Raw genomic sequence first — 24,975 nt, forward strand, 5'->3', positions numbered from 1 at the left:
TATAGTGTACTTTTAGGAATAATTCAATAACAGTAAAGAGCTAATAAGATTTCATGCTTTGGTGCAATTAATATACAATTAACATTTTAGAAATATGTATTTTTTATTTTTGGTATTGGTCGATCGATCCAAAAAAGAAACCATATTTATGTTTACATACATGTTTTCGAAAATAAACAATTCAAAGGTGAGAAAAAGAATGTATTGCATAAATGCGGTCACAATTGAAAACAAATTAAATGCGACTTCTTCCCGCCGCTTGTAACGTAACCGGCGCTTGCTTATTAACTATTACAGGTTCCGAAGCAATCCTAACACGAAAATAATTCAGCTATTCAATAGCCGTTTTCCCCGATCACTGGTCGTAGGTGAGGAAGTTATCCAACCCGGTGAACTGGCGCGCCAGGGCTCGTCCATCGTCGGTGGGCGTGCTGAAGGCGATGGTGTCCTTCGCAATCTCTTGACCCAGAACCGTGTGGCACTGGACGACCCGCAGCAGCTTGTTGGCAATCCCTGTGCGCCGATGAAGTGGGGAAACCCAGATCCGGGACACACCGCAGCTAAAAAGATGAAAAGTTTTGTTGGTTAACTAGCATAGCTGGCATATATCCTAATATATATTACCTGGCTGGGTAACTCTCCTCGCTGAAATAGTCCGTGCCATCGACTTGGATGAACCGATGGGCCTGTGACAGGGGCTGCACCAGGCAGAAACCCACAATCTGCTGCTTCCGCACCGCCATGAAGGCCACAAAGATCTTTGGCACAATGTACGAGGAGTAGCCCAGCTCCTTGTCCACCACCCCGATGAGATCCCGGAGTCTCTCGAGTCGTGCTGCCGGAGCGCGTTCGTTGATCCGTATAATCCGACCATCGCTTGCCCACTCCGGAAAAACGGCTACTATGTCCTCGTCGATCCAGCCCTTAAATCGCAGCACATGAATGGAGTTGTGGTACTCCCGGTGCAGCTGCTCCTCTTCCGGTTCGTGAACGGTGTACACCAATCCGCACTGCTGGCACTGCCGCGCTCCAAACGCCTTTTGCCCCGCATCTATTTGATACTGATTGGAACCAGCAGCTGCAGATAGCAATCTCATGCATGTGTCCGGTCGTCGGCGCGTTGATTTCTGGACAACGGGCTGAAGGCGTTGTGTGAAAATGGGAAATAGCCTTGGCTGAACGTCGTGTGCTGCTGAAGGATCCTGTTGCGGTAGCGTGACCTCCACTGGTTCCGCCAATGCTTCCATCTGAGCCACCTGCGCAGCCTCTTCGCTATTGACGACCATCAACAGATCGTCGACAATCCTATTGGCCTCTTCCTTGTGGTCTTCCGGATTCGATATGAAAACCTCAAAGTTCCTTTCGGTACAAATGTTGTTGCTAATAAGAAACTCCAGCAGGATTTGCTGCTGCTCTATGACGTCGGGATCATCGGTTTGATAGGGCAAGCGCTGGCGGAACGCAGCAAACGAATCAAGTTCAGCACCCTCCGCTTCTGGGGCATACTCAATTATGTCCGGTAAGGGTTCCGTATCCATTGGTATGTCCTGTGCTTCCATGGGCGTTGGCACAACCGCCAGCGGCTTTGATTCAACTATCTCATCTGTCACCGTGTCGTCCAGGTTCTTGAGGATCGCATCCACGGTTGCCTGCTCTGCCGAAAATATCGTAGCCGACGTGACGCGCACTTTTCTTGGTTTTCGACGTGGCGTTTGAACCAACGCGATCCTGCCCTGGCTGACGCTGGCTTTGATGTTGTCAGTGATTCTTACCTCCATGCAGGTGCTGCTCCGGCGCCCCGATTTGAAGAACTTGCGTTTGCTAAGATCCGCTGGCTCAGCCTGCGGTAAGCTGATCACAGGGTCGTGTCGAATCAGCGGAATAATGGGTTCCATCTCTATGACGGGAACGTCGATCAAGTCCTTCTCCTCATCCCCGCTGAGGTCGGAAAAATCGGCCGAGGTATCCTGCCACATGGTTGCTGGCAAATTGTTGTTGTTGTTGGCATCGTCGGCTTCAATAACACTCAACGGCTTGGCCATTTTAATCGGATCCTTGGCGCTGCGGAGAATCTGATGAACCTCCTCCACCTTGGCCCGCTCCTCCCGCTTGGTGGTGATTATATTCTTCAGCCTTTCGTTGCGCAGACTGTTGAGGATGTCGTTTAAATCAGTGGCCGGCAGTCGGTGTGGCAATTTGGGCGGCTTGCGTATTTTGTGGCGAACTCCTTTATTGATACCCAGATGTGGGCGGGAGGTTGGAGAGGTTTTTGTCGTTTTTCGTTGCCAACTCTTGGATGAAGATGGTGTGCTTCTTAACTTTGCAGTAGCTGCTCCGCCGTGCGAATAAAAGGCCATAGTGGGAATGCTATTTTCCAGAGTCAACTTGCGCATCTTGCTCTGTGGCGATCCAGAATCGGATTCCGCTGAAGAAGCCGCTTTGCTTGTTGGGGTGATTGGAAGCCCTCGCTTTTGGGCCATACGGTTGGATACTTGCCCATCAGAGTCGTCCACTTCACTTGGCAGTTTTATGTTCTTGTCGCTGTTTTCAGGGTTTGGCACTTCTTCATCCGAATTTAACAATTTAACTGGAGATGCTGATTTTCTTGTATTTTCTTTTGCAACTGTTGAGGTTTCTATTTGTTGATTTTCAATAAGATATTTTGGATTATTTTCGCTTTCCAAATTAATATTTGGTGGTTGATCAGCAACTGGTTGAATGTTGCTAGAAATTTCGGTTATTGTGCTGCTCTGTAGTGTATTTTTTAATGTTTCCAAGGGGGGATTCTTGCTTATTGTTTTCCGTTCTCACAGTTGTGATTTGCCTATTTAAGCCTTTATTATTTATTTTTGAAGTTTTCAAAATTAGGCGTTTCTCGTCCTCCAAAATTGGTTCTTCAACCTGCAGATTGGGTTTGCTTTCCAGGTTTTCTTTTTGGAGATTATCGTTATGAACTTGTGCTGTGATCTTCAGATTTTTCCTGGGCTTTCCCCTTGGTCTCCCATGAGATGACCTTGGCGAACTTAAAGAAGATCTTGGACTCTGACTGTCTAATTTCATAGCAGCAACCTTGCTCTGTCTTTTTATTTTAGTTTGGCTCGTAGACTCTGGTGAAGAAAGAACTTCCTGAATCCTCCGCGCATCGGAATTCCGTGGACTCCGTCTGCAAGCACTCCTGATTTCCTGAATAGGACTTCGTTTAGCTCGTTCCCTTTGTGTGGATGGAGAGTCCGAGCCAGAGGGCGAAGACCTGGATGAGTCCGCCCGTGGACTCCGTCTGCAGGCGCTCCTGATTACCTGCCTGATACATGGTGAAGCTATTTTCCTTTGTGGGGATGGGGAATCCAGGCCAGAGGGCGATGACATCGATGAGTCCGCCCGCTTCCTCTGCATCTTGGGTGTGCGGGGACTGCTGTTGCGACTATTGTTGCTGCTGCTGTTGCTATTCAACCGCATGGTTTTAGTAAACAAGTGAGGCAGTTGTTCCGCCGTGGCAGCACCGACGACCCCACCGCGGGTCTTCTTGTTCTCCTTGTTGGTTTCCGGACTGCTGTTGGCGCTGCCCCCCAATCTACGGGTGCCCTTCGCCGCGAAGAGACTTCTACCCTGCTTGTTTTTCGACACATGGGGCTTCAGTGGCAAGACTCCCAGACTGTCTACGTCCTCATCCTCTTCTCCGTCTTGGATCTTTCGCAGTCTGGAGACTGGACTGCCGAACAGCTGCCGCTTTCGCTCCGAGAGGCGCGGGGTTGCCGTGCGAGTAAGGCGCGTAGAACACCCACTCGGCGTCTCCATAATCGTTAACAAACCTTTTACTTCGCATTAACTTTGTCGAAATTGATAATCCCGCTTTTTTTTAGCTGCGTAGTGCTGGAAATGGTCAAGCCGATCGAAGTTTCGTCGGCGGTGACCAACACTGGCCAAAGAAACCAGCTGCTTATTGTTTATGAAACTGTCGCACATACTCTGTTATCAATTCATCGAAACTACAGTTTGTAAGAGCGACTTTTAACATTAACAGTAACAACTGTTAAGCGAATTTATGTTAGCCAACACTAGTAGAAAAACGAATCGAGAAAAAAATCGGAATACTGTCATACTGCGGAGAAGGAACGAAATCGATTCGGAAAATTCATCCGCACGCTTGGAAAGTAGAAAGTAAAAAAGCTGTGCTGTGCATTAAAATATTAATTTGCAGCACCCGACGACCAGGTAAGTCCCCACCGCATTATCCGTACCGCATTTGTAAGCCACGCCAATGAAAGCAACGAGAACCGTAAGAAAATGTGAACTCTAGCCGCCGCCATCTTTTTTTTGTGTATGCGTTAGGGCTCAGAACGCCAACACCAATTAAGAAAGAATGAAAAAACGGAATTAATAGAGATTACTGGTAATCGCGCTCCTTGTACTGCTGCCTGAATGTTACTCATTGCTCTCGTAATCCCGTAATAGCTGAAACAAAAAACTATTGCCCTGTCTTCTCTTCCTTGAGGTATCGCGTTTATCCGCCGCCGTCGTCGCCCAACCGCGATATAAAGATACTTGTATTTCCGACGCAGCCGCCGCCGCCGCGTTGAAAGCCGGATTTTCCGGGAACCCCAACCCTCCCAGAGTGCTAGAAACGATATAACCGTGGACGACCACGCTGCGGAACCCGCTGCCGCCATGCCCGGAGCCGGCACGTTCAAGTTGTTCATCGGGAATCTTGACGAGAAGACGCAGGCCACCGAGTTGCGGGCGCTCTTCGAGAAGTACGGTACCGTCGTCGAGTGCGACGTGGTAAAGAACTATGGCTTCGTTCACATGGAGACGGAGCAGCAGGGTCGCGATGCCATACAGAATCTGAACGGTTATACGTTGAACGAGTTCGCCATCAAGGTGGAGGCGGCCAAGAGCCGGCGGGCACCCAACACTCCGACCACGAAAATCTTCGTTGGAAATCTGACGGATAAGACGCGGGCGCCGGAGGTGCGCGAATTGTTTCAAAAATACGGCACCGTCGTCGAATGCGACATTGTGCGCAACTATGGCTTCGTTCATCTCGACTGTGTCGGTGATGTGCAGGACGCCATCAAGGAGCTGAATGGTCGCGTCGTCGACGGCCAGCCGCTCAAGGTCCAAGTGTCGACCAGTCGGGTGCGGCCCAAGCCGGGCATGGGCGATCCGGAGCAGTGCTATCGGTGCGGAAGATCCGGGCATTGGTCGAAAGAGTGTCCGCGACTGTACGGCAGCGCCGGAGGCGGACGCGAGCCGCCCTCACCGCTCAGCGCCGGCGGCTACAGAGATCGCATGTACGGTCGTGACCCGTATCCGCCGCCACCACCGCCGCCGCCGTTCCTGCGTGACCGCATCATGGATGGCTTTAGGGTAAATTCAGCATCCATTTTGCCCCCCGAACAAACCATCCAATGTCCATGTTTTGCCAGTTTTTTTTTTTTGTTCTGTTGCTAATGTAATTTATGTTTTCCGCCTCCGCAGGACTATGACTACTATGACCGCCGCTTCGAAGATTCACGCGATCTGTACGAGCGTCGCTACCAGACCTCGCGGATGCGGGACTTCCCGCCGCCGCCGATCTCGAGGCGCGAGCCCATGCCCTTGCCGCCCCCGCTGAGCGGCAGTCTGCGCTCCTGTAGCGTTTCGCGTGGATACGACACTATGTTCAGCCGTCGCTCACCGCCTCCGCCGCGTAGCAGCAACGGAATGAGTCGCTACGGGTAGGTGATCCTTGATTTAAGGGTCGAGATGAGTTTATAATGAGTTCTTTCCTCCATTGCAGCTCCCCCACTCCTCACGGCTACGAGGACTTTAGTCGCGACGCCTTTGATGAGCGAATGATTTCGTCGCGCGGCATGCGTGGTCCATCGCCTCCTGGTCGCCGATATGCGCCCTACTGAGATGAGTTTTACTATAACGGCAGCAGCTGAGTGGCGGTTGCACTGCCCATGCACTTGCCCATGTCCCTTCCCATGGCTCATACTCTATACCACACACTTGGCGACCAAAGGGCGGCGGCTGGGGATTGCTGGCTGCTCTGTTGGTCGCCAGCGGCCTACTACCATCAACTACACCAACAGCGCATGCTGATGCCGCCGACATTTTCACAGATGTGGCTGCCACCCTGGTAGTCCATACATATTTTACTAAGCCTAAACTAACCATAATACGTATTCTACTCAAACAAGAAGATGGAAACTTTTGTCGAATCATCCCGACCCTTATGGAAACCTTGAGTAAAAGACTAGACAACGACGTGCTACACCACACATCCACAATGATTCGATATATCAGTAGACTTCGCGAGTACCAATAAAAGCATAAGCAGTCGGAAATATGCAAAAATAATCATGTCTTTTAAAGCTAAATAAAGGGGCAGTATTGCAACGATGTGTCTAAGAGCTAAGTTCAGTTTATCCGCTAGGCTTGCGGTATGGAGTGATGGCTGCCGTGCTTATCCAAAATTGAGTCCTCGGGTGAGTGGTCGTCCTGTTTGCCGCCATTGGGCTTGTTAAGTTCTTGGAGCTCCACAGGTGTGGCCTTTTCATATGTTGGTGGTATCAGCAATCGGCTAATAAAGATAACAGAGATTGATTAATTCCAGGGAATCCCCTTTGTAGATGTTATCGTGACTCACTTGCTGAAGTGCAGCCAAAACATTGAAACGAACATCATAAACCCTGTTATGCCGAAGGTCCAGTAAGTGCCGAGTCGCGAGTAGATGGATCCCACGAAAAGGGGACCAAGGACACGCGACATACAACCAGAACCGGTCATCCAGCCCATCCAAACGCCCTGCGGCCGGGGTCCCAGAACCTTTGAAAAGATTGTCTGGATAAGAGTCACCCCAATGGGATAGCCCACTGAGGTCAGGGCAAATCCAATGATGAATTGCGTCAATGTCAGGGCCGGCAGTTCGCTACACCACGGCCGTGTGATTGGGCAGCCTAAAAAGAGCGGATCGCTTTCGGTCAGATTCAGGCTGGCATTGAAGGGCTGTGCCAGTTTCGGCGGATCCGGACCCCAAGGAAGAAAGAGCACACGACCAAGGAACATCAGCGAGAAGCCGCCCCAGATGAGCACAAAACGTTCGGGGAAGATCTTGCACAGGGGTTCAATCAAAACGAATGTGGCCAGGGAGATAACCGCTGCGACGGTCATCATGATGCCCATGTACTTAAGTGCCTGATCGTTAGACCACGCGAACATGTCCATCGTCAGGGATGTGCCCAAGCTGTAAACAAAAAATCATTCAACTTTACGATCTACTCAGTGCTAGGAATACATACGTTTCAAGCAGCACAAAGTTGAACACCAGCACAAAGAAGGCGATAATCAAAGTCCAAGCGGAGTAATAGTTCGGCTTGATGCCCTTCCAGGTGTCTCGCTCCGAGGTGCCGCCCTGTATAACCATCACTTCGCGAGCGGCGATTTTGTGCTCCTAAGGAAACATGCTATACACATTGTCAAAACCTGAGTAACATTCCGTTTTACCTCAAACACGCCGGGAAGGAAGAGCAAAAAGTTTCCGATGCTCATCAGCACATTGATCCAACCGCATGCCGTGTACATGTTGACGTGCATCTTGCCCCACAGCCAAACGTGTCCCTCTTCGCCAAACGGAACAACCGCTGCCTGTAGCGACGGTCCAACGATGAAGCCCAGAACCTGGGCCAGCGAAACCATTGACACTGCGTGGGTGCGTTCGCAAAGTCGCGTCGCCGCCGAAAGATAGGACCGGCATAGAGCAATATTTGCCGAGCTTACTCCAATGAGGAACCGCGATGCTAGCATCCAGTATTTGACATTACTCGGTCGCAGGAACAGCGAAGAGTACATCCCACTGGCAACCGTAAAAAGCGCCAGCGAAACCAGGAGTGGCACGCGAATCTTGCCCAGCTTGTTGCCCCACCAGCCGAAGACTGGGCTGAAAATCGTTTGCCCCAGAGGATTGGCGGCCACAATGAAGCCCAAGAATTCTAAGCCAGCATCGGGATCTAGCTGAAAGAGACGGTAATGAAAAATCAGCGGATAGACTATACAAAACAATCTCACCTTTTTGAGGAAGGGCCAAACGCCTGAGAGAACGATGCTGAAGCCCAGCGACATCAGGAACATTGTAAAGTAGATGATGCGGACGGAGCGCCAGCGCTGTTTGTACTCCGCCAGTGTTTCCAGGTCATCGTCCACGTCATCGGGCAGTCTTTTAGTTTCAAAGCGAGCGGTCAACCGACGAGCAAACTCCATAGTTGGAGTTCCTTTTTATTTTCTTGGCGGGAGGGTTTCTTTGTGATGAAAGTCTTTTTTGGGTTTTACTTCCGCTGAGTCATTCTGTATCTGGAATCGAAAAGGTTTTGTGGACTTTTGTTTATGAACATGTCAGTTTTAAGGCACTTTGCTTATACTATTTTGATTTAGCTTCCTTTCAATAAAAGTTTTCAAGATTGTTAGTAAAGCTTTTTGGAAAATCCTGTTATGAATTTAATAAAAATCTTACAAGAAAACATAGATGTATTTCATAACATTGTTTTTCCAAGGTAAAGTTGAACCTGTAATTTAAAAAATAGTTCTATTATATTTTAAATGAATTTATAATAAAAAGTGGTATTTATTAAAGAAAAAATAGAGGAGGTCGCGATTGTTGCCCTTGAACGCGTCAATATTAAATGGATTATCTTCCAGCCAATGCGTGATCATCCTCTGAAGTACCGAAGTTAGGGAAATAATTTGTTTAACTTATCACATTTCGGAAGATAAAGGTGATCGGTGCCGGAATATTGCCAAGTGCCAGCTGTTAATACCCGTTCGTTGCCATGTGAGTGCGTATGTATGTGTTTTGTTTAGTAAAAGCCACTATCACTGTGAGTTCGCCTTTGTTTATGGCATGATAAGAGTCAAACAGAGCCTCTCCGTTTATTACATGATTTAATTTATCAGAGAGAGAGAGAGAGAGAGAGATGTTCAATCACTTAAATGTTTCGTTAATACTGTTTTTAAAATAGTGTCATTAAGTAAGGTAATGTATACAAAGTTAACCAACAAGTGTTTTTTTAAGAGGTTTTGTGATAATGCAAACACTGCAGCGATTAGCAATTTCAATGAGTATTGGTGGATTTTGCACTTCCTAGTTGAGACATAGTTGCCTTCGTAAATCAATATCAAATTGAATGATTCCCAATTGATGCACTCATTTGTTGTTTGTGGAGAGCCAGATTCTCGTTCTGATTCTCAAAAAACGCACACACACGCTCTTTTGAATACTAGATATAAGATAGCGACCGTTGATCTCTGATTGCTTTGGTTTCTTTTCTTTTAAAAAGCTACTTTGTGTTGTGTTTTCGCTTGATTTCTCATTATTTCGGCTTTTGAATATTTATTTGGCCCGCTCGCAAATTACTACGTTGTTTTTGTACACATATTAAAACATTTCAATGCAACTAAATCAGTTCCCGTCTCTTTGGTATTACTCGCACTCTCTCCTCATTTTTGTAATGTTGATTCACAACACTTCACACAAAACGCATTTTTCTGGTCTCTCAGTTCCCAATGGTTACCTATTCTTTACAGTAAGATGAACAAGTAACCCCCCGCCACGAAGTCTCTCTTATTTTACAGACCCTTTGTGGGGCTTCGAGCGAAGAATTAGTGCACCTTTAACCAATTGGGATCACACAACTACCTGTTGCAGCGGGACGGCGACAACCTTTGAGGTTGGACGGTTGGGGAAGACTGAAGACGCGTCGCTTGTTGCCAACAAATCGGATGGAGTCGTCGGGAGAGAGCATAACGGAGCTAAAATAAGAGCGGGATCCCAAAGAATTTAAAGCCGGAAAGTATGTTGTAAATGTATCGATTGCATTTTCCGGATTCAAGTGAAAGTAAAGTGTTGGTTAGGTTATATTTTTTATAACCGTTGCTCGCTGAGGTGACCTCCGCTATGGTACAATTATACAATGTATACAATGTATAATTGTACCATGACCTCCGCAAGGTTACAAATAATTTAAGGCTAGAAATAATTTATACTGACAATTGCTGCTACTGCAGAATAATACAAATTATTAATTTATTTAGTGAGACCCAAAAATTCCTTAAAAATATACAACAAAATAAAATAAGAGTAGCTAATATTGATTTGGATTGCGAATTAGTTGTAGGTGTTTCTCTACAGATTTCCACGGGCTTGCTGCAAACGCATTAGCCTTCGCTGCCTTAACCACGGGAACAAGAAGCCTCCTCGCTGGGCAGGAAGTGGAACTCGGGTTGCAATTTCCATCGGAGCAGCAAGGGTCACAGCTTCCGGTATGATTTCATTGCGTCGAGCATCACGGAATAAATCGCTTGGCCTGCGAGGCGCACGCTCCTCATCCTCGCGATCCTTCTTCCGCGGCAAATCTTTTTCCCTGATATTCAGGCTGAACACTTCACCAGTCCGAGGATCAGATGACAGGTGACTCACAGTATCCTGAAGTACACGGGGAATCCGTTCCACCACCTGCAAGGCATCACGAAGCGGTCGAATATCCATCTCTTGCTCTTGCTCCCTGCGCCATTTCGACTTGGAGGCTTTACTCTTAGAAGCCTTGAGTGAAAAAGGACTCTTTTTGGTTTTCCTGGAGTATGAGTCCTTCTTCAGTGGAGCAGGACGAATCAGACGCGGAACAGTTGGCTCTAGGAACCATGGATCCCGAGCAGCTGGCTCATCCAAATCAATGTGGCGCTTGAATCCCGATGGCTTTGACTCCCGCTGCTGCTTTTGTGATCGAGTGCCCAATGGCGAGGGACGCACCAAAGAGCCGGCAAAGTCGTTGAACCACTCCAAATGATCTACAGACCTTTTGTTCCTGGTCAGCTCCTGTTCGGAAGGCTTGGAAACAGCTTCCAGGGCATTGGCATTTGGCTGCCAGGCAGAGTTTTTGGAAGGCTTGTAGATGGTAATGTTGGAGCGACGACTCCGCGGCGACTGACCTGAAGATGAGGCACTCCTAGTCACCAAATCCCGCTTCTGTTCAAACTGCTCGGCGTTGCGCACAAAGCGATTGCTACTCGGTCCCTGGATGACAATCTCGAAGGGAAGACTCAGTGTCTTAGCATTCATTTGCATGGTGCGGATGCACTCAGTGTCGGAGTTGTCATCATTGCACTCGCAAAGGCACTCCTCCCCGCAGTAGAAGCCCAAACATCCGCAGTGCTCGCAGAGGGCTTTGCAATTCATTTCCAGCTTGGACTCCGTAAGGGGATTCACCCTGCGCGTAGACTTCGTGGAAGTGGCCACTGTCGATGGTAATTTGGTTGTCGTGGATGGCACGGCATTAACCAGATGGAGAACAACCAGTACCAGTATCACCGTACAGCCGTAGAGGCTGCTCTTCCGTATTTCTCCCTTCATCATTGCGGGTGCTCCAAGTCGAAACTGTCTGGGTATTTGCGGTGCACTACCGATTTTATAACGCTGACCAGGTGAAATCGTAGATGTTCGTGACTGACAGTTGATTCTGTATTTCGGTTTGCCGGAATTTTTGCTGACATCGTGTGATCTTGAGACATTTCGCAACTAGGTTCTCCAATTGAGTTCTATGCGCATGTTTTTTTGGCACACTTCGGCGTGCCAAGGCCAAATACCCGGACTTGAACTTGGCCCAGAAGACAGAAAGTTCTGTTTATAGCGTTTATTATAAAAGAAACCAACTAACAAAAACCCATAAATTCCATCAGCGGCGCTTGCCCTTTCCCTTCTTGCCGCCACCGCCGCCGGATCCGGATGCAGTGGGTTGCGGCTGCGACTGCTGGTGATACGGGTCGCCGGATTTGTTCTGGCGTGTCTTTAATTGAGGGATCTTGGCGGCGATGTGCAGCATGATGGATTCCCGTGTCGGAAAGTCGTTGTTAAAGAGCGTGCCATCGGCATTACGGAGCTGGACCCGCACACGGCCGCGGAACTGGAGTTCGCTGCTCTTCTCACGGCAGTACTTCTTGTTTTCCATGAGGAATTGTAGGTTGCTGACCGACAGAACATCGCGAATCTCCACGTAGGTCGGGTTGTCCACGCAGTTCTCCTTGGGCAGCCGGCGGCCCTCCTGGCGGGTCCTTTTGCTGTTGATGTAGGCGGGGTAAATGCAGATCCACCTTTGATAACAATAATAATAAAAACATGTGAGGTCGGACTTTGTTTTGTAGGATTTTGTCAGATTTCTACCTTTCCATATCGTTGTGCTTCATGTTTGGATTCCAGTTGGTTCGCATAGGTACTGCAGCAGCCATTTTTGCAGGGATTCCGTTTTTGTTTGTTTGTGAATATACGTAATTTTTGTTAAAATAAGCTAGAAAGCTGTTTTCCACGCAGGCAACCTGGCCTGAATTAGGGATGGCAAAAAGACTGTAATCGATGTCATCAGAGAATAGCCAGTATTGGATTTGGCTATCTTTCACGCAAAAACAAACGTTCTTAACAATCAAATAAATTAACCATAAAGTGAAAACTTAATAGATTCTTCAAAATGGGTTTAAAAAATATATGATTAGAAGTTTCATCATGTTCCCGCCAACTCCACCTAGCTAGATTTTTCATCTCTGGTGAAATCGATTTTAACTTTAATGTTGATATCGACTTGATTGCACCTCTAATATGCAGGCCGCGGATGAACTTCAATAACAGTCTGTTTTTGGTCTTTCCGAGGTGTATTTGCCCTGATCAGTGCGGACTTTACGAAATATCGTGTTCGACTGTCGACCAGCGGCCCACAAACAATTCTAGTCACGCGTGTCGCGGAGCCAAGCGGTAAACAAAAAGCACGCCCCACACCGCGGCTCGTCCACCCCCGCAATCAAAACAACAAAAGCACACGCAAGGCCACGGCGGAGAAACAACAACAACAACTCCACCAAAAACTAAAGCAACAACAATGGAAGAACTGAACAGCATATTGCAGAAGACCAAAGATAAATCAACTCAGAAGGAGCAGGATGAGGTACTTATCCCACGGCTTAATCCTTCCGGACCCCGTAAACTTTGACATTTGAAAGTGGCACCCCCAAAAAACACAAAACTAACTCGGCCTTCTTTCCCTCCGTCCCTCTTCAATCCACTCTTCTTCTTTTTGGGGTTTATTTACATGTGGCCCACGCACAAAAATCCACTCCCACATGGCGCTCGTTGATGGTTAACGTTATCCAGATTCTGCTGCAGCCCTTCACATACATACAACAGATTCCTGGCAAACAATTTCGCTCCGAATTGGCCTTGGCCTTCAATCACTGGTTGCTCATACCGGCCGAAAAGTTGGCGCAGATCGGGGACATTGTGCAGATGCTGCACAATTCCAGTTTGCTGTGAGTATATCATTTATACACAGTATACAGCTGTGGTCAAATTAATAGCCGTAGGATGCATGCCAATATATCAGCGTGATATCGGTTTGTCGTTTATTGGGTGCTTAAGCGCATACTCTGCGATTTTTATTGGCGGAGTTGTTCAATACTTGTTCATTTGGGGGTCACAAAAATTGTTTCCAATAAAATTTCAAATGAAAATTAAACCTCAACGTCACATAAACTTATCAACCTTGGAAAAGCAAAGAGTAGGCTCTAAAATATTTAATTTTATAGGCCTTAGAAAGCTTGCTTCTAAATTATCTAAAAATTTAAGGATTCTTTGACACTGGTTTCCCAGCATATAAACATTTTTATTTTAGTTTAAATTTTGTATTACAATGCCTGCTGCTCATATACTTAATTTAAGCCATTTTTAGTTTACATATTTAAAGTAAATTATAACTTTATTTATATTTGTTTCAACCGTTTATAAGAACTAATCTAAAAATAAATCAAAAACCATTATTTTTAAAGATTTATACATATGCATGTGTCGTAAAGAAACCGTAATAGTTCCATGAGCTAATTTTACGGCCGTATTCGTATTTTATGTAAATACCTGTCGATATTGTACAACTAATCATGTGTGGCGTGTTTTAATTTTAATTTTGGACCTTTGCCTTTCTGCGATTTTCAGCTCTGCATTGTTTGCCGTTGTTTACCTTTTGTGTGTGCCCCAGAAACCCCTCTTGTTTCCTCTTGCCCAGCATGTTTAATCTCTCTTCACACTTGCACAGCTTGTATTTGTATACATTTAGTTTATTTGCTTTTGTTTAGATGGATTCCAGTTGAATGCCCAATCGAGTGTGAACTCTTTTGTAGAAGTGATGATGGGATTTGGAGAGACTCCCCTCACCCTAAACTTACATTGCGTTTGTAAGTAATACGTAATATCCCGAAACGCTCACCATATGGTTGGGTTGCCCGAAAAGTTCTTATCACCATCAGCAGTTCATTTCCATAACTCGCACATACAACTCATAAATTCTTTGCATTATCATTCAGGCGGGGTGACTCACTCCTCGGCCAAACATCTGATTTGGCCGTATTGGGTAATGTTCTCGGGCATTTAATGGTTATTTGGGCACACGTTCTGTTGGCCTCAAATCACTTCCAAAATTCATCGTGAGCCCGCAGCTTTTTCTGTTTACAATTGAATTTCTTTGCATTCCATTGCCGGATCCGAAATTGCATAAATTATTTAGATTTTTCCCCGGAACGCCCAGGGGATAAAATGTGAGGAAAGGAGATGAGTGAGTGAGCTGCGTTGCCAACGAAACGCCACAATTAAACTTTGAACCCAGCCAATTGAAGTGTCTGCCGCTTTTCAATTAAAGTCAGTAAACTGAGTCGAAGTGGCCCGGGGATTTTCGCCTATCTTTGAGGAGCAGAGCTAAGAAAGTGTTCATGTCGCTTTCGGGCTAATTCCGTCTTGCCTCCGGCCACCTGTCGCCTCCCATTCAAAGGCAAACACTTAGAAATGGCCTTAATTCTGCTTAAAATCCCCGACATTGTTCCTTGGCAGCGCAGCATTCTCATTTCTCCCAAGTGCTGGCCTCTATGTTCTTGGTGTTTTTCCCTATTTTTTTCATCTTTTTCTGTTTTTTTTGTAATGCATTTTCATATTGGCAAAAACTTAGTTTTACAACGATGCCAGCCAGCCAGCAGTTACAGCCGGTCGACAGTGGTGGCCAAGTACCCCGGACCCTCGTTCGTCCGTCATTCATGCACTTATGCCCATTGTCAGTTAGTCAGGCCATCGCCAGTCGACAGGCATTGTCACAACTCTTGCCACGCAGCAGCACGCCCACTATTTTTCCCATTTTCCTCATTTTCCCCCATCAACATCCAGCCTCCTTTGAACACCCTGCTTCTCCTTCTCTCTTCCATTGTGCGTTGTCGCTTCAACGCCCACGCCTTCATGTCATACCATAGCATAGCAGAGGACCCATCCAATCCCGGCCCAAACCATCCATATTCCCTACCAATGACTTTGCCAGCTTTGGCGGAGCGCAAACATTTTTTAATTACGCAAATGTTGGGCTGCCCAGCTCGTTTTGCCCGCCGGGCACCGTAGTTATTGAAGCGATGGCGGCCTTTAAGCGAGGCTTAAATTTACACATCTATTATGGGGCCACCGTATGTTCATAAATATGTATGTTTAGCCTGCCAGGCGGCGGGAGGGGAGACACACAACCCGCACGGAGAACCGTTGGTGGACACATCACCAGTTTTCCTCACTTCGTTCACGCTCGAATTGTGAAATTCTATTTAAAATTCCATATTTCCTTATTCGATACGTGGTCAGGTTGTGTAACTTGCAATTGGATTTTCACAAAACATCGGCTGATTAGTAAATTATCATATTTCTTAATGCGAAACATTGCTGACCAAGTGAACTCACTTGAAATAATACAAGCACTTCAATTTACTTTAATTCCTAGAACGAATTGTTCTTTATCATCCTTTTTATAATGTTTTCCGATAAGAATATGTAAATATAGTCTAAATGGTTTTGTTTGAAGCGCTTAGAATGGTTGTAAGTAATTATAAAACAGATGGTTTTAAATAAATTTATTTTTTCCAAAAAAATAAAATTTTAATTATTTTTGTATAAAAGTTATAAAGGTTTCTGTTCTGAAATATTACAGCTATATTTTATTTTAACGAATCTTAAAAAGCATGCTTTTATTTCATAATTAAATTTATAATGTCTTAATGTTATTGTAGTATTTATGTGTTTTTAAATTGTGTTAACAAAATCTAAAACCTCATATGTGTTTAACTTAGAAATATCTCCTTTTAAAAGTAGAGTAGAGGTACTCAATTAACTCTCTGCTATTACTTATGTATGTGTTCTTGATACTAACTTGCAGCATTGATGATATTGAAGACAATTCGATCCTTCGCAGAGGTGTGCCTGTGGCGCATTCCATCTACGGCGTGGCTAGCACCATAAACGCGGCCAACTATGCATTGTTCCTGGCTCTGGAGAAGGTGCAGCAGCTGGGACATCCGGAGGTACAAATAAAAGCAAAAGATTAAACCTTCTGGATAGTGACAAGTCATCTGGATTTCTTGCAGGCCACCAAGGTGTACACGGAACAATTGCTGGAACTTCACCGCGGACAGGGCATGGAGATTTACTGGCGCGACAGCTTCACTTGCCCCTCGGAGTCCGATTACAAGCTGATGACTGTGCGCAAGACAGGCGGCCTTTTCATGCTGGCCATCCGCCTGATGCAGTTGTTCAGCTCCAACAAGGAGGACTACTCCAAGTTGACGGCTATTTTGGGCCTGTACTTCCAGATACGCGACGATTACTGCAATCTGAGCCTAAAAGAGGTGAGTGGAGTGCGAAAGTACGTATATATCAGATAATTATTAATGACATTTCGCTCTAGTACACGGAGAACAAGAGCTTTGCCGAGGATTTGACGGAGGGCAAGTTCGGGTTCCCGGTAATCCATGCGGTTCGCACCCAGAAGCAGGATAAACAGGTTTTACGTAAGTCCAACGTCTTGACCTCACCCAAGTGGCCCGCCACTCATCAAGTTGGGGCTTACGCTTATATCCACAGACATATTACGCCAGCGCACGCACGACATTGAGGTCAAGAAGTACTGCATCACCTTGCTAGAAAAGCTGGGCAGCTTTCAGTACACACGCAAGGTCCTGGAGACTCTAGACGCGGAGGCGCGGGCGGAGGTTAGTAAAAGAGCAGTGATGGGGAAAGTGGAAGTTACTTGGAACGCGTTTTTTTTATTTAGGTAACCCTTTGTTATGTCTACAAATGTGAGGCTTTAAAGAAAAATGATTTAACTTCAAGTCGGGCATAAATCTTATTTATTTATTTCAGTATTAGTTTTTATACATAAATTGCATTTACTATATAAAATAACTAATTTAGGGATAGAAGTAACTAGCTACTGTGGCCATCGACTCGAGACATAAATCTTAAAAAAATGGAAATGCTTTAAAAATTAATTGGAATCTTTAATATATGTGGCTTTTACTTTTTTTTAATAATAAAGATCGTTGTTAATGTACTAAATATTGAATTGCAATAACGTTAAACGAAAAAATCTCATATTTTAAAACGGACCACAATGTTACTATATTTAAATATCCATCTAGTTCCTACTTTCCATCACTGACCGCAAACTAAATTATGCTTCTCCAACTAATTTTTTTCTGCCCACACAGGTGACCAGACTGGGTAGTAATCCGTACATGGACCGCCTCCTCAACAAGCTGCTGTCGTGGAAGACGAGCGACAGCGCCAGCATCACGCAGTCGAACCAGATCAATCACAACAACGTCTCGCGCAGCAGCCCCAACCAGAACACGCTCAATTGCAATTAGCAGCCAAAGAGGCAAAAGAGGGAGCAGTCGTGAATTGCGAACGGCAGAGCCTCTTCTTTTGCCGCCAATCCGAGACAGCAGCAGGCCACCACCAGCCACCACTCGAGGCCCGCCTGCCTCAGTGCGTCCCTGTTGCGTTTCCTGCAAAAGCTGAAGATATTCTGAGATTTATGTTCCCCCTTTTGCCAACCGAAACAAAACCCACAGAGAACCCATTATTTTTCAGCCAAAAACTAGAGCGATGAGAACGGAAATGAATGGATTGCATTGAAAATGAAGCGAATGGGAATGGGAATGGATAACAAAACCAACAGCAGCCTTACAGAAAATTGTTAAGCCAAAAGTAAATTGATATAAGCCAAGCTTATCAGTGAGCTAGCAAAGAGCCATAGCACAGCTTTCCAAGAATTTGTTTATGTTTACTTTTAATTTAGTTTTGCGGTAATGTTACGTAGATAGTTATGGGTAGTTTCCTTCCTTTTTAGCCCAGCGCATGGGGTCAAAAAAAATCTCGCAGAGCATTAACTTAATTATAGAATATATGCAATTTTTTAGCTCTTGTATTTCTAAGTGTGTTTCGTATTCGTAACTCGATTCTGCAAGCAATTTTTGGATTTCTAAGTGTATTTTTCAAATCTAACTCACTCGGAACTCAATGTGCACTTCCTTTATCGACGTTGTTCCATTTTAATTGTTATACAAAAGGCAATTCGTATACATACGTACTATTAACGACAAATTGTTAACGTTTTATGCAACAACTACAAAATCAACACAAAAAGAAAAACAACAACTATATATTGAAATAATGATAATGATGCACTGCACAGCAGATTTTTGCACATTGCACCACCTAAAAAATATATACATATATTATATATAAATATATATTTTTATTGTAGTTATACACTTGAAAAAAAAAACAACAAAATAACGGCAAGGGAAACCACAAAAAAAGAACAGGAGGAGTAACCAGATTGCTGAAGGGAAAATGAAAACAAATTGTAAACTATGCAAACATTTTACGGTAGTAGGAACGACAACTAATAGCCGAGAATTTACAGTGCACGCCCAGATGCAGCTAACAAACGCAAGCGCACCTAACATTTTGCCCATATACCACTAATGAAAGCATTGAAATATATGTATATGTATTTAAATAAATATTTATGCCAAGTTGTCAACTTAAAGTTAAGTGTTGGGGTTCATTTATTACGGGATATTTACAGGTCATATCTGTTGAAATGGATTTTCATTTTGAATGTTACCTAAATACACATAAAGTTTATTATTCTTATGAGAAGTAATTAGCATTTTAACGTTAAAAACATTAAACAAATTCGGTGATGAATCTTACATAAAATTTGTGTGCGAATAAGGATTGGTATAATAAAGATATAACGTTAAGAATGCTAAAAATAATCTTTAAAAAATAGTTGTGTATACTTTTTTTTAAATAAAGTATGATTTTAAACCTTTTAAAATTCCATTTAAATAGAAAACTACATAGGGTACAATTATGTTTTCGTATCCTTGGTATGTACATTTGTAGTTCCTAGTTGTTTTTTGATCTACATATTATTTTTTTCGGGAGACTAGGAATCCTGCTCAATCATATCCATCAGTTGTAAAAACTCCTGTGAAGCGCCGTCAACTTCGTTTTCCTGGTCCACGAATTCATCATAGTCATCATCCTCCTAAGTCAAATAAAAAATCTTTAAATAAAAGAACCAATGCAACACTAGTTATTTTAACCTACCTCGAAACCAAAGCAGTTGCTGGCACTAATCTTGGATGCTGCGCTCGGCTCGTGCTTGACCACCACCTCCTCGTCGCCATTAACCAGTTCCACGACCATTACTTCGCCGTCTTCCCCTTGAAGTTCCACGGTGAAGTCTGCGTTGTCCGGCTCTTCTTTGATATGGAACGTTTTGGTGCTGCCTTGAGCTCGAAGTCGCCGATTGATGATCGTGGGCTGGTTTCCGGAACCAGCACGCCTGGCCTGCTTGTTGATAATTACGGGTGCAGGCTTACTTTGCTGACGGGTCGGTATGAATTCCTCGTCTCCATTATCTTCATCTTCAGAGTTCTCCGGCTCGATCTCGGCCAAGTCATAACTCTCCGGATTGTCCTCCTCTCCGTCTTCTTCCTCAACAAGATCCGCACATTCCTCCTTGGCCACCATGATGACAGTGCCATCCTTTTGGAGACGCAGACTTCGGCCCATTTTGAGGCGGCGCTGCTTCTCGCGGGCATTCACCGAATCGTCGTGAATCTCCATGTGCCGCATAAGATTACCCTTGTGGGTAAACTCCCGCGAGCAGCTGGGACACTTGTGCATCTTGGCGCGCGGCTCCGGCGGCTGATACTCCTCGTTGTGGATAAGATTCATGTGGCGGCGCAGCAGCTGGCGTTGGCGGAAGGTCTGCGGACACTGCTCGCACTGGAACGGCTTCTCGTCCAGGTGGATCAGCATGTGCGACTCCAGGTGCCGCTGGGTAACCGAGGCGTAGCTGCAAAGCGTACAGCGGTAGCACTTCTCGCCCTCGTGCGACTTCACGTGCAGCTTGTACTGGTAGCGATCGGGCAGCTGTTGTCCACAGCGCCGGCACTGAAGCGGTTGGTCCGAGGTGTGCATGTGCTTAATGTGGATGCGCAGGTCCGCCTTTCGGCCGCACGTCGTCGGGCATAAAGTGCACTGAAAGACGGGCTTGTCTACCACGCTGTGGATTAACTTGTGGGCCTTCAGTGAGTTGGACTGCGTGAATCGCGACTTGCAGATATCGCACTGATACTTCTTCTCGCCCGTGTGAATGACCAAGTGCCGCTTCAGCTTGAACATGTCCTGCGAGGCGTAGGTGCAATGCGGGCACTGATACGGCCGCTCGCCCGTGTGGCAGGTCATGTGGCGACGCAGCTTGGTCAGCTCTACGCTGGCGTAGCTGCACTCCGTGCACTTGTGCGGCTTCTCCTTGGTGTGCTTGTAGCGTGTGTGCCGGATCAGCTCGCCGCTGGTGGTGAAGGCGCTGTCGCAGAACTTGCACTTGTGCGGCTTTTTACCCATGTGCGTGTTGATGTGATTCTGCAGACCGACGTTCGATCGGAAGGATCTCTCGCAGATGGAGCACTTGAAGGCGGGCACGACATCATGATTCCGGCAGTGGCGCGCGATCAGAAACTTTTTGTTGGCCGTATACGGACAGTGAGGGCACAAGTACTTTTGTCCCGAAACACTTGCGTTCTGACTGGTAGAAGCCGGCTTCAGTTTAACCTCTTTGCTGCTTGGCACAAAGTCGAGGTCCTTCTTGTCATCTGGTTCCTCCACGGCGTCCTCAATCGCATTGTCTTCAAACTCATACACCTCACTATCGTTTTGTTTCAGGGCAGTGGTAGCTGCTGCTTCTACGGCAGCACTGTCCACTGTATAGTCCGCCATATCGTTGACCACGGCATTGATGTCGGGATCATCCACTAGCTCCTCGATTTCCCGCTCCAGATCAACGGGCTCGGGCTTCGGCACAATCGGGTTTTTTCTTGGCCTGCCTCTGGGTGCCGGTACCTTCGCAGCTGGTGGCGGTGGAGGTGGCAAATCTATCTGCTTGGACTTGGCAGCAGCTGCTCGCGCCGGACGAACGCTAATAGCCTTGGATTCTGCAGTAGGCTTTGATGTGTCGGCTTTTGATGGCGCTTTTGGTGGCGATTTTGCTGGGCGCAAATTGATGGCTAAAGATAAAGAATCAAGTAAGTAGGAAATCTTATAAATCAAGCAATGGATACCCACACTTATTGGTTGTTTTACTGACGACGGATCGAGTGGCTTTTACGGGCTTTGCTGCTGCCTGCTTCAGCTTCTTTTGCAGCTCCTTCTGTTTTTTGGGAGTGGCTTTAACGTAGCAATTGCCCTCGTCGTCGATAAAGTACTTGTCATCGTCGTCGTCCTCTTCTTCCTCCTCTGCATCCTCGTCTGCCTGCTGTTCCTCCGGAGTCGACTTGGCTGCCTCATCAACCACTTCGTCCTCCTCATCTATGTCGCCGTCCTCGGCCCGAATGGCCTTCAGAATGGTGTCCACAACCTTCTCATCGCTGCTACCGTCGATCTCCTTGTGAAAGTTGTTGAGGAAGGACTGCAGATCCTCGCTGTCTTCTTTCTTTTTGGTTCGCCTTGGCATTCCTGAACAAAAACAAGGATTTAGAGTTGGTGGCGACGCACAGCGGACATGGGCCCCTGAAGAGGGCGCCTATCGATTTCTCGCAGCTACCAATCAAGGTCGGTCTTTGTTAATTACTTACCGGCTTGTAATTAGCCACAAGTAGAAGAATAAAAAACTCCGTTAGTAGTTTATTTTGTTAAATTTTCGTTATTGTTCCGTACTAACAACACAGCTGCCCATTTCTAATAAAAGATGGCGACATTTAGCATCAAGCCAGTGCACAGAGCACCCGTCACAACTATCGATAAATCAATCAGACCGTTTTGTTGTATCTATGTTTACAATTACTCCGTTTGTGCGCACGACACATCATCGAACAAAGTATACTTTTTTGGGAAGGAAACTAAAAATTTTATTATTAATAAAATCACATGTTAAGTTTTTGTTTTTTATTTGAGTTATTAAAAAACATCAATGATTGGCGCGAATTAGTACACTATCGATAGGCGAATACGAAACTCCTCACAAGAACACCCTTACCGATATACAATAAGATATCGGGATTCAAAAGTTATTTTAAAACAATTTTACTGGCTTTTCAAAATAGCTTGAACCATCCATTATCTACCCTTTTGTACCACAATATGTTATTTAGGTAAGGTAAGGTTAAAAAAGCAACCTCAAATAGAAAATGTATAATAATAATTTTTTATACAAACGAAAAGTTGTCCATTTGAAAGGTCAATTTTGTGTAAGCAAACAATCTCTTTGTGCTAAAGGCAAAAAACACCAATGTTTTCATAATCTCGATTCTGATTCGGACTAACTAACGAATAAGCATTTTAAAATAACATATTTCATAAACAAGTGTAATAATGTACATATTTTTGGTGCTGGCATTGTAATGTCTATCAGTCCTTAAAAGTTAAATCTTGTTTTTCCTTAAACAACTTGGACATTTTTGGTTTGACAAATCCTTGTTACTTAACAGCATGCACAACTGCCACCGTAAAGTATCAATCATGGATTTGAGTAATTTCCAAGCATCCCCCGCTGCTGAAACTAATCAATTTAGTGGCCCGAAATGCTCGGCTCAAATGATCTGTTAGCGGTGGAGATGAAAGGGCGCGGACAATAGTCGAAAGTGTCCTCGTACATCAAGCGACGAAGACACGCTTCACTATGGGCCTTATTGCTTTAAAATAAGCCACACCCACGGTGCCCGAAAATCCATCTTGCACGCACATTACGAGCCCATCGATCGACCGTTAGGCAAGTGACTACATTGGACCTTTTCCACCAGGAGGATTGAGTTTTGTTTTTTTTTTTTCAGAGTTTGAGCAGCGAGGAGCAAGTGGTGAGCAACGAGGAATGAGGAACGAGCGTGCGGGCGGCCGGCGCGGCTTTGATCTTAAGGATCAGAGCGGAGTGGTGCGGTGCGGTGCGGTGCGGGGCACGCTTGTCAATTGTGGTTGGCTTCAAAAGCGGCTTACTGAACCCCATGTCCCGATACCAATACCGTTTCCAATCCCAATACCAATCGCAGTCGCAGTCGCAGTCGCTGTCCCAGTTCCCCGGGCGAATGAAGTGTGTAATTTGAAATTAGCTCAGGCTCAGCGGCACCTTTTGAGCCTGGCTGGCTGACTTGCTGCACCTGCTGATGGCAGTGCCGATGCCGATGCTGTTTCTCTGACGGCAAACTGATGGCGATGGTGGTGATGGTGATGGTGACGGTGTCAGCGGTGCGGTGCGGCTGTCCTGCGGCGGCTACTCAGTTACGCAGTCGCACCGCTGCGTCAAGGCCAGCCACCGACTTCCCCCGCAACTCACCGAACTCAGTTCAATACACAGAGAAAATGAATACAATTTTTCAAACTCTTTGTTTTTAAAAAAATATACAATTTTTTTTAAATATGTACATATTGGCATGACTGCTTTTATTAGTTGATATCAGGGCTTGTTGTTAATCAGACTTCATATATTTTTTAACGAAATTAGACAAGGATATACAGTTCTTAGCTCTATTAAAATAATCAAATATCCTTACAAGGTGAAGTATTTTAGTGAGAAGATACAGCAGAGTTAATAATTTTTATGGAATTTTACTAAATAGAAATATTAATGGCAGATAAAAAACTCTTTAATATGAAACAATTAAAAGCACATCTTTATTATTATTGTAAACATTTAGAAATGATTGGAAGACTTGTAATGTGTAATGAAATAAGTCTTATTTTCCCTTGAACATAAAGAAAATGCTTTGTTTTAAACATATAACCTATAACACCTATAGTTAATGGAGACGTATCAATTCTTTTTTCCTGTGTTAAGTTTCATTTTCGATTTCGGATCCATTCAGTAAATGAACGCCGAGGAGGAGAAGATATACGCAAATTTATGGCCGCACATATCTGTATGTACATTTATAATGTGACTAATTTGCGATCTCTTGATTTTCCAAATCCACGACTCATCCAATCTCGGCTTCAATCTTCTATGCCCAATCCAATCCGATGCCCAGTCCGCCTGCAGTGAGTGAGTGAGTGGGGGGCGCTAATCAGGTTTCTGGCCCCAAATTGATTTCATTTTCATATTTCAATTTCGAAAGACGGTAGCCGGAGCTCTGTCGAAAATGCAAAATCAGTAAGACCAGTAGTCGCGACATGATATAAATTAACTGTTTTGACTTTGTGAAATGAAATGCGGTCTCTTTGAAATTCCAATTCGAATTCAGGCAAAAATAACCTAAAGAGCCAAATCGATTTCTTACACAAAAAACTACGAGCACCGCCGAAAATCGGGGAACGAAAAAAAAAAAAAAAAAAAAAAAACAAAAACAACAACAAACACAAAACACAAAATACCATTCAAAGTGGCTCCGCTCCGCTTCGGAGTTGTTTATCTCGTTAGAGTTGCCAGCGCGCCGATTTCTTTTCGGCTTAAATGGTTTATGTGCGTTTGCAACCAGTTTTATGGACATCGCCTCCGCAGGCTGACGGAGCGGCCTGATTATATATTGATGCCGCCGCTGGATCTGTTGGATCTCGGATTGCTGGATGCTGGGATGCCAAAGCCGATGCCGATGCCGATC

At 45.3% G+C, this 24,975-nt stretch overlaps 7 protein-coding genes across 12 annotated transcripts; 2 read left to right on the forward strand and 5 right to left on the reverse strand.

Moving 5' to 3' along the window:
• Nucleotides 1-180: 180 nt before the first annotated feature.
• LOC108089437 (N-acetyltransferase eco) lies at nt 181-3,907 on the reverse strand. Its single transcript, XM_017187671.2, is given in 3 exon segments — nt 181-560; nt 625-2,766; nt 2,768-3,907. Coding segments are annotated over 3 exon segments (3,375 nt in total). The 5' UTR covers nt 3,796-3,907; the 3' UTR covers nt 181-355.
• A 147-nt stretch (nt 3,908-4,054) lies between these two features.
• On the forward strand, nt 4,055-6,345 carry LOC108089441 (RNA-binding protein lark). 2 transcript variants are annotated; one of them, XM_017187678.1, is made up of 4 exons: nt 4,055-4,212; nt 4,493-5,367; nt 5,479-5,717; nt 5,780-6,345. In XM_017187678.1, the coding sequence occupies exons 2-4, from the start codon at nt 4,666-4,668 to the stop codon at nt 5,895-5,897; spliced, it is 1,059 nt and encodes a 352-aa protein (XP_017043167.1). In that variant the 5' UTR covers nt 4,055-4,212; nt 4,493-4,665; the 3' UTR covers nt 5,898-6,345. The 2 variants fall into 2 exon arrangements, with proteins under 2 accessions (XP_017043167.1, XP_043063768.1); XM_043207833.1 differs by lacking the exon at nt 4,055-4,212 and having other exon boundaries at nt 4,474-5,367.
• On the reverse strand, nt 6,333-9,755 carry LOC108089438 (major facilitator superfamily domain-containing protein 8). 4 transcript variants are annotated; one of them, XM_017187673.1, is made up of 7 exons: nt 9,677-9,726; nt 8,495-8,546; nt 8,053-8,334; nt 7,492-7,998; nt 7,287-7,438; nt 6,635-7,231; nt 6,333-6,568 (listed from the first exon to the last, which is right to left on the reverse strand). In XM_017187673.1, exons 3-7 carry the CDS (start codon nt 8,242-8,244, stop codon nt 6,418-6,420), a joined length of 1,599 nt encoding a protein of 532 aa, XP_017043162.1. In that variant the 5' UTR covers nt 8,245-8,334; nt 8,495-8,546; nt 9,677-9,726; the 3' UTR covers nt 6,333-6,417. The 4 variants fall into 4 exon arrangements, with proteins under 4 accessions (XP_017043162.1, XP_017043163.1, XP_017043165.1 ...); XM_017187674.1 differs by lacking the exon at nt 8,495-8,546 and having other exon boundaries at nt 9,677-9,755; XM_017187676.1 differs by lacking the exon at nt 8,495-8,546 and having other exon boundaries at nt 8,053-8,328; nt 9,677-9,724.
• Nucleotides 9,756-10,029: 274 nt separating this feature from the next.
• LOC108089439 lies at nt 10,030-11,547 on the reverse strand. Its single transcript, XM_017187677.2, has one exon. The coding sequence runs from the start codon at nt 11,387-11,389 to the stop codon at nt 10,163-10,165; it is 1,227 nt and encodes a 408-aa protein (XP_017043166.1). The 5' UTR covers nt 11,390-11,547; the 3' UTR covers nt 10,030-10,162.
• A 104-nt stretch (nt 11,548-11,651) lies between these two features.
• LOC108089442 (signal recognition particle 19 kDa protein) lies at nt 11,652-12,372 on the reverse strand. Its single transcript, XM_017187679.1, has 2 exons — nt 12,194-12,372; nt 11,652-12,123 (listed from the first exon to the last, which is right to left on the reverse strand). Exons 1-2 carry the CDS (start codon nt 12,256-12,258, stop codon nt 11,709-11,711), a joined length of 480 nt encoding a protein of 159 aa, XP_017043168.1. The 5' UTR covers nt 12,259-12,372; the 3' UTR covers nt 11,652-11,708.
• A 247-nt stretch (nt 12,373-12,619) lies between these two features.
• On the forward strand, nt 12,620-18,923 carry LOC108089514 (geranylgeranyl pyrophosphate synthase). 2 transcript variants are annotated; one of them, XM_017187837.2, is made up of 7 exons: nt 12,620-12,965; nt 13,172-13,326; nt 16,245-16,389; nt 16,453-16,713; nt 16,773-16,875; nt 16,949-17,076; nt 17,575-18,923. In XM_017187837.2, exons 1-7 carry the CDS (start codon nt 12,900-12,902, stop codon nt 17,731-17,733), a joined length of 1,017 nt encoding a protein of 338 aa, XP_017043326.1. In that variant the 5' UTR covers nt 12,620-12,899; the 3' UTR covers nt 17,734-18,923. The 2 variants fall into 2 exon arrangements, with proteins under 2 accessions (XP_017043326.1, XP_017043327.1); XM_017187838.2 differs by having other exon boundaries at nt 16,281-16,389.
• Nucleotides 18,919-22,167, reverse strand: LOC108089513 (transcriptional repressor CTCF). The gene is made up of 4 exons (XM_017187836.2): nt 22,024-22,167; nt 21,515-21,904; nt 19,493-21,456; nt 18,919-19,430 (listed from the first exon to the last, which is right to left on the reverse strand). The coding sequence occupies exons 2-4, from the start codon at nt 21,900-21,902 to the stop codon at nt 19,329-19,331; spliced, it is 2,454 nt and encodes an 817-aa protein (XP_017043325.1). The 5' UTR covers nt 21,903-21,904; nt 22,024-22,167; the 3' UTR covers nt 18,919-19,328.
• Nucleotides 22,168-24,975: the final 2,808 nt, after the last annotated feature.

The sequence above is a fragment of the Drosophila ficusphila genome, unplaced genomic scaffold (genome assembly GCF_018152265.1).
Source record: "Drosophila ficusphila isolate 14025-0441.05 unplaced genomic scaffold, ASM1815226v1 contig_286, whole genome shotgun sequence".
In the NCBI taxonomy this organism is placed as follows: domain Eukaryota; kingdom Metazoa; phylum Arthropoda; class Insecta; order Diptera; family Drosophilidae; genus Drosophila; species Drosophila ficusphila.

Excerpts from the sequence above, each read along its gene's own strand:
- LOC108089441 (XM_017187678.1), top strand. The coding sequence starts at position 4,666 with ATGCCCGGAGCCGGCACGTTCAAGTTGTTCATCGGGAATCTTGACGAG. Across the intron at positions 5,368-5,478 it reads GCATCATGGATGGCTTTAGG|GACTATGACTACTATGACCG; the intron begins GTAAATTCAGCA and ends CCGCCTCCGCAG. Across the intron at positions 5,718-5,779 it reads AACGGAATGAGTCGCTACGG|CTCCCCCACTCCTCACGGCT; the intron begins GTAGGTGATCCT and ends CCTCCATTGCAG.
- LOC108089438 (XM_017187674.1), bottom strand. The coding sequence starts at position 8,244 with ATGGAGTTTGCTCGTCGGTTGACCGCTCGCTTTGAAACTAAAAGACTG. Across the intron at positions 7,439-7,491 it reads TCCTTCCCGGCGTGTTTGAG|GAGCACAAAATCGCCGCTCG; the intron begins GTAAAACGGAAT and ends ATGTTTCCTTAG. Across the intron at positions 6,569-6,634 it reads TTTTGGCTGCACTTCAGCAA|CCGATTGCTGATACCACCAA; the intron begins GTGAGTCACGAT and ends TATCTTTATTAG.
- LOC108089439 (XM_017187677.2), bottom strand. The coding sequence starts at position 11,389 with ATGATGAAGGGAGAAATACGGAAGAGCAGCCTCTACGGCTGTACGGTG.
- LOC108089442 (XM_017187679.1), bottom strand. The coding sequence starts at position 12,258 with ATGGCTGCTGCAGTACCTATGCGAACCAACTGGAATCCAAACATGAAG. Across the intron at positions 12,124-12,193 it reads AAGCACAACGATATGGAAAG|GTGGATCTGCATTTACCCCG; the intron begins GTAGAAATCTGA and ends TTGTTATCAAAG.
- LOC108089514 (XM_017187837.2), top strand. The coding sequence starts at position 12,900 with ATGGAAGAACTGAACAGCATATTGCAGAAGACCAAAGATAAATCAACT. Across the intron at positions 13,327-16,244 it reads CTGCACAATTCCAGTTTGCT|CATTGATGATATTGAAGACA; the intron begins GTGAGTATATCA and ends ACTAACTTGCAG. Across the intron at positions 16,390-16,452 it reads AGCAGCTGGGACATCCGGAG|GCCACCAAGGTGTACACGGA; the intron begins GTACAAATAAAA and ends GATTTCTTGCAG.
- LOC108089513 (XM_017187836.2), bottom strand. The coding sequence starts at position 21,902 with ATGCCAAGGCGAACCAAAAAGAAAGAAGACAGCGAGGATCTGCAGTCC. Across the intron at positions 21,457-21,514 it reads CAGTAAAACAACCAATAAGT|CCATCAATTTGCGCCCAGCA; the intron begins GTGGGTATCCAT and ends CTTTATCTTTAG. Across the intron at positions 19,431-19,492 it reads GCAACTGCTTTGGTTTCGAG|GAGGATGATGACTATGATGA; the intron begins GTAGGTTAAAAT and ends TATTTGACTTAG.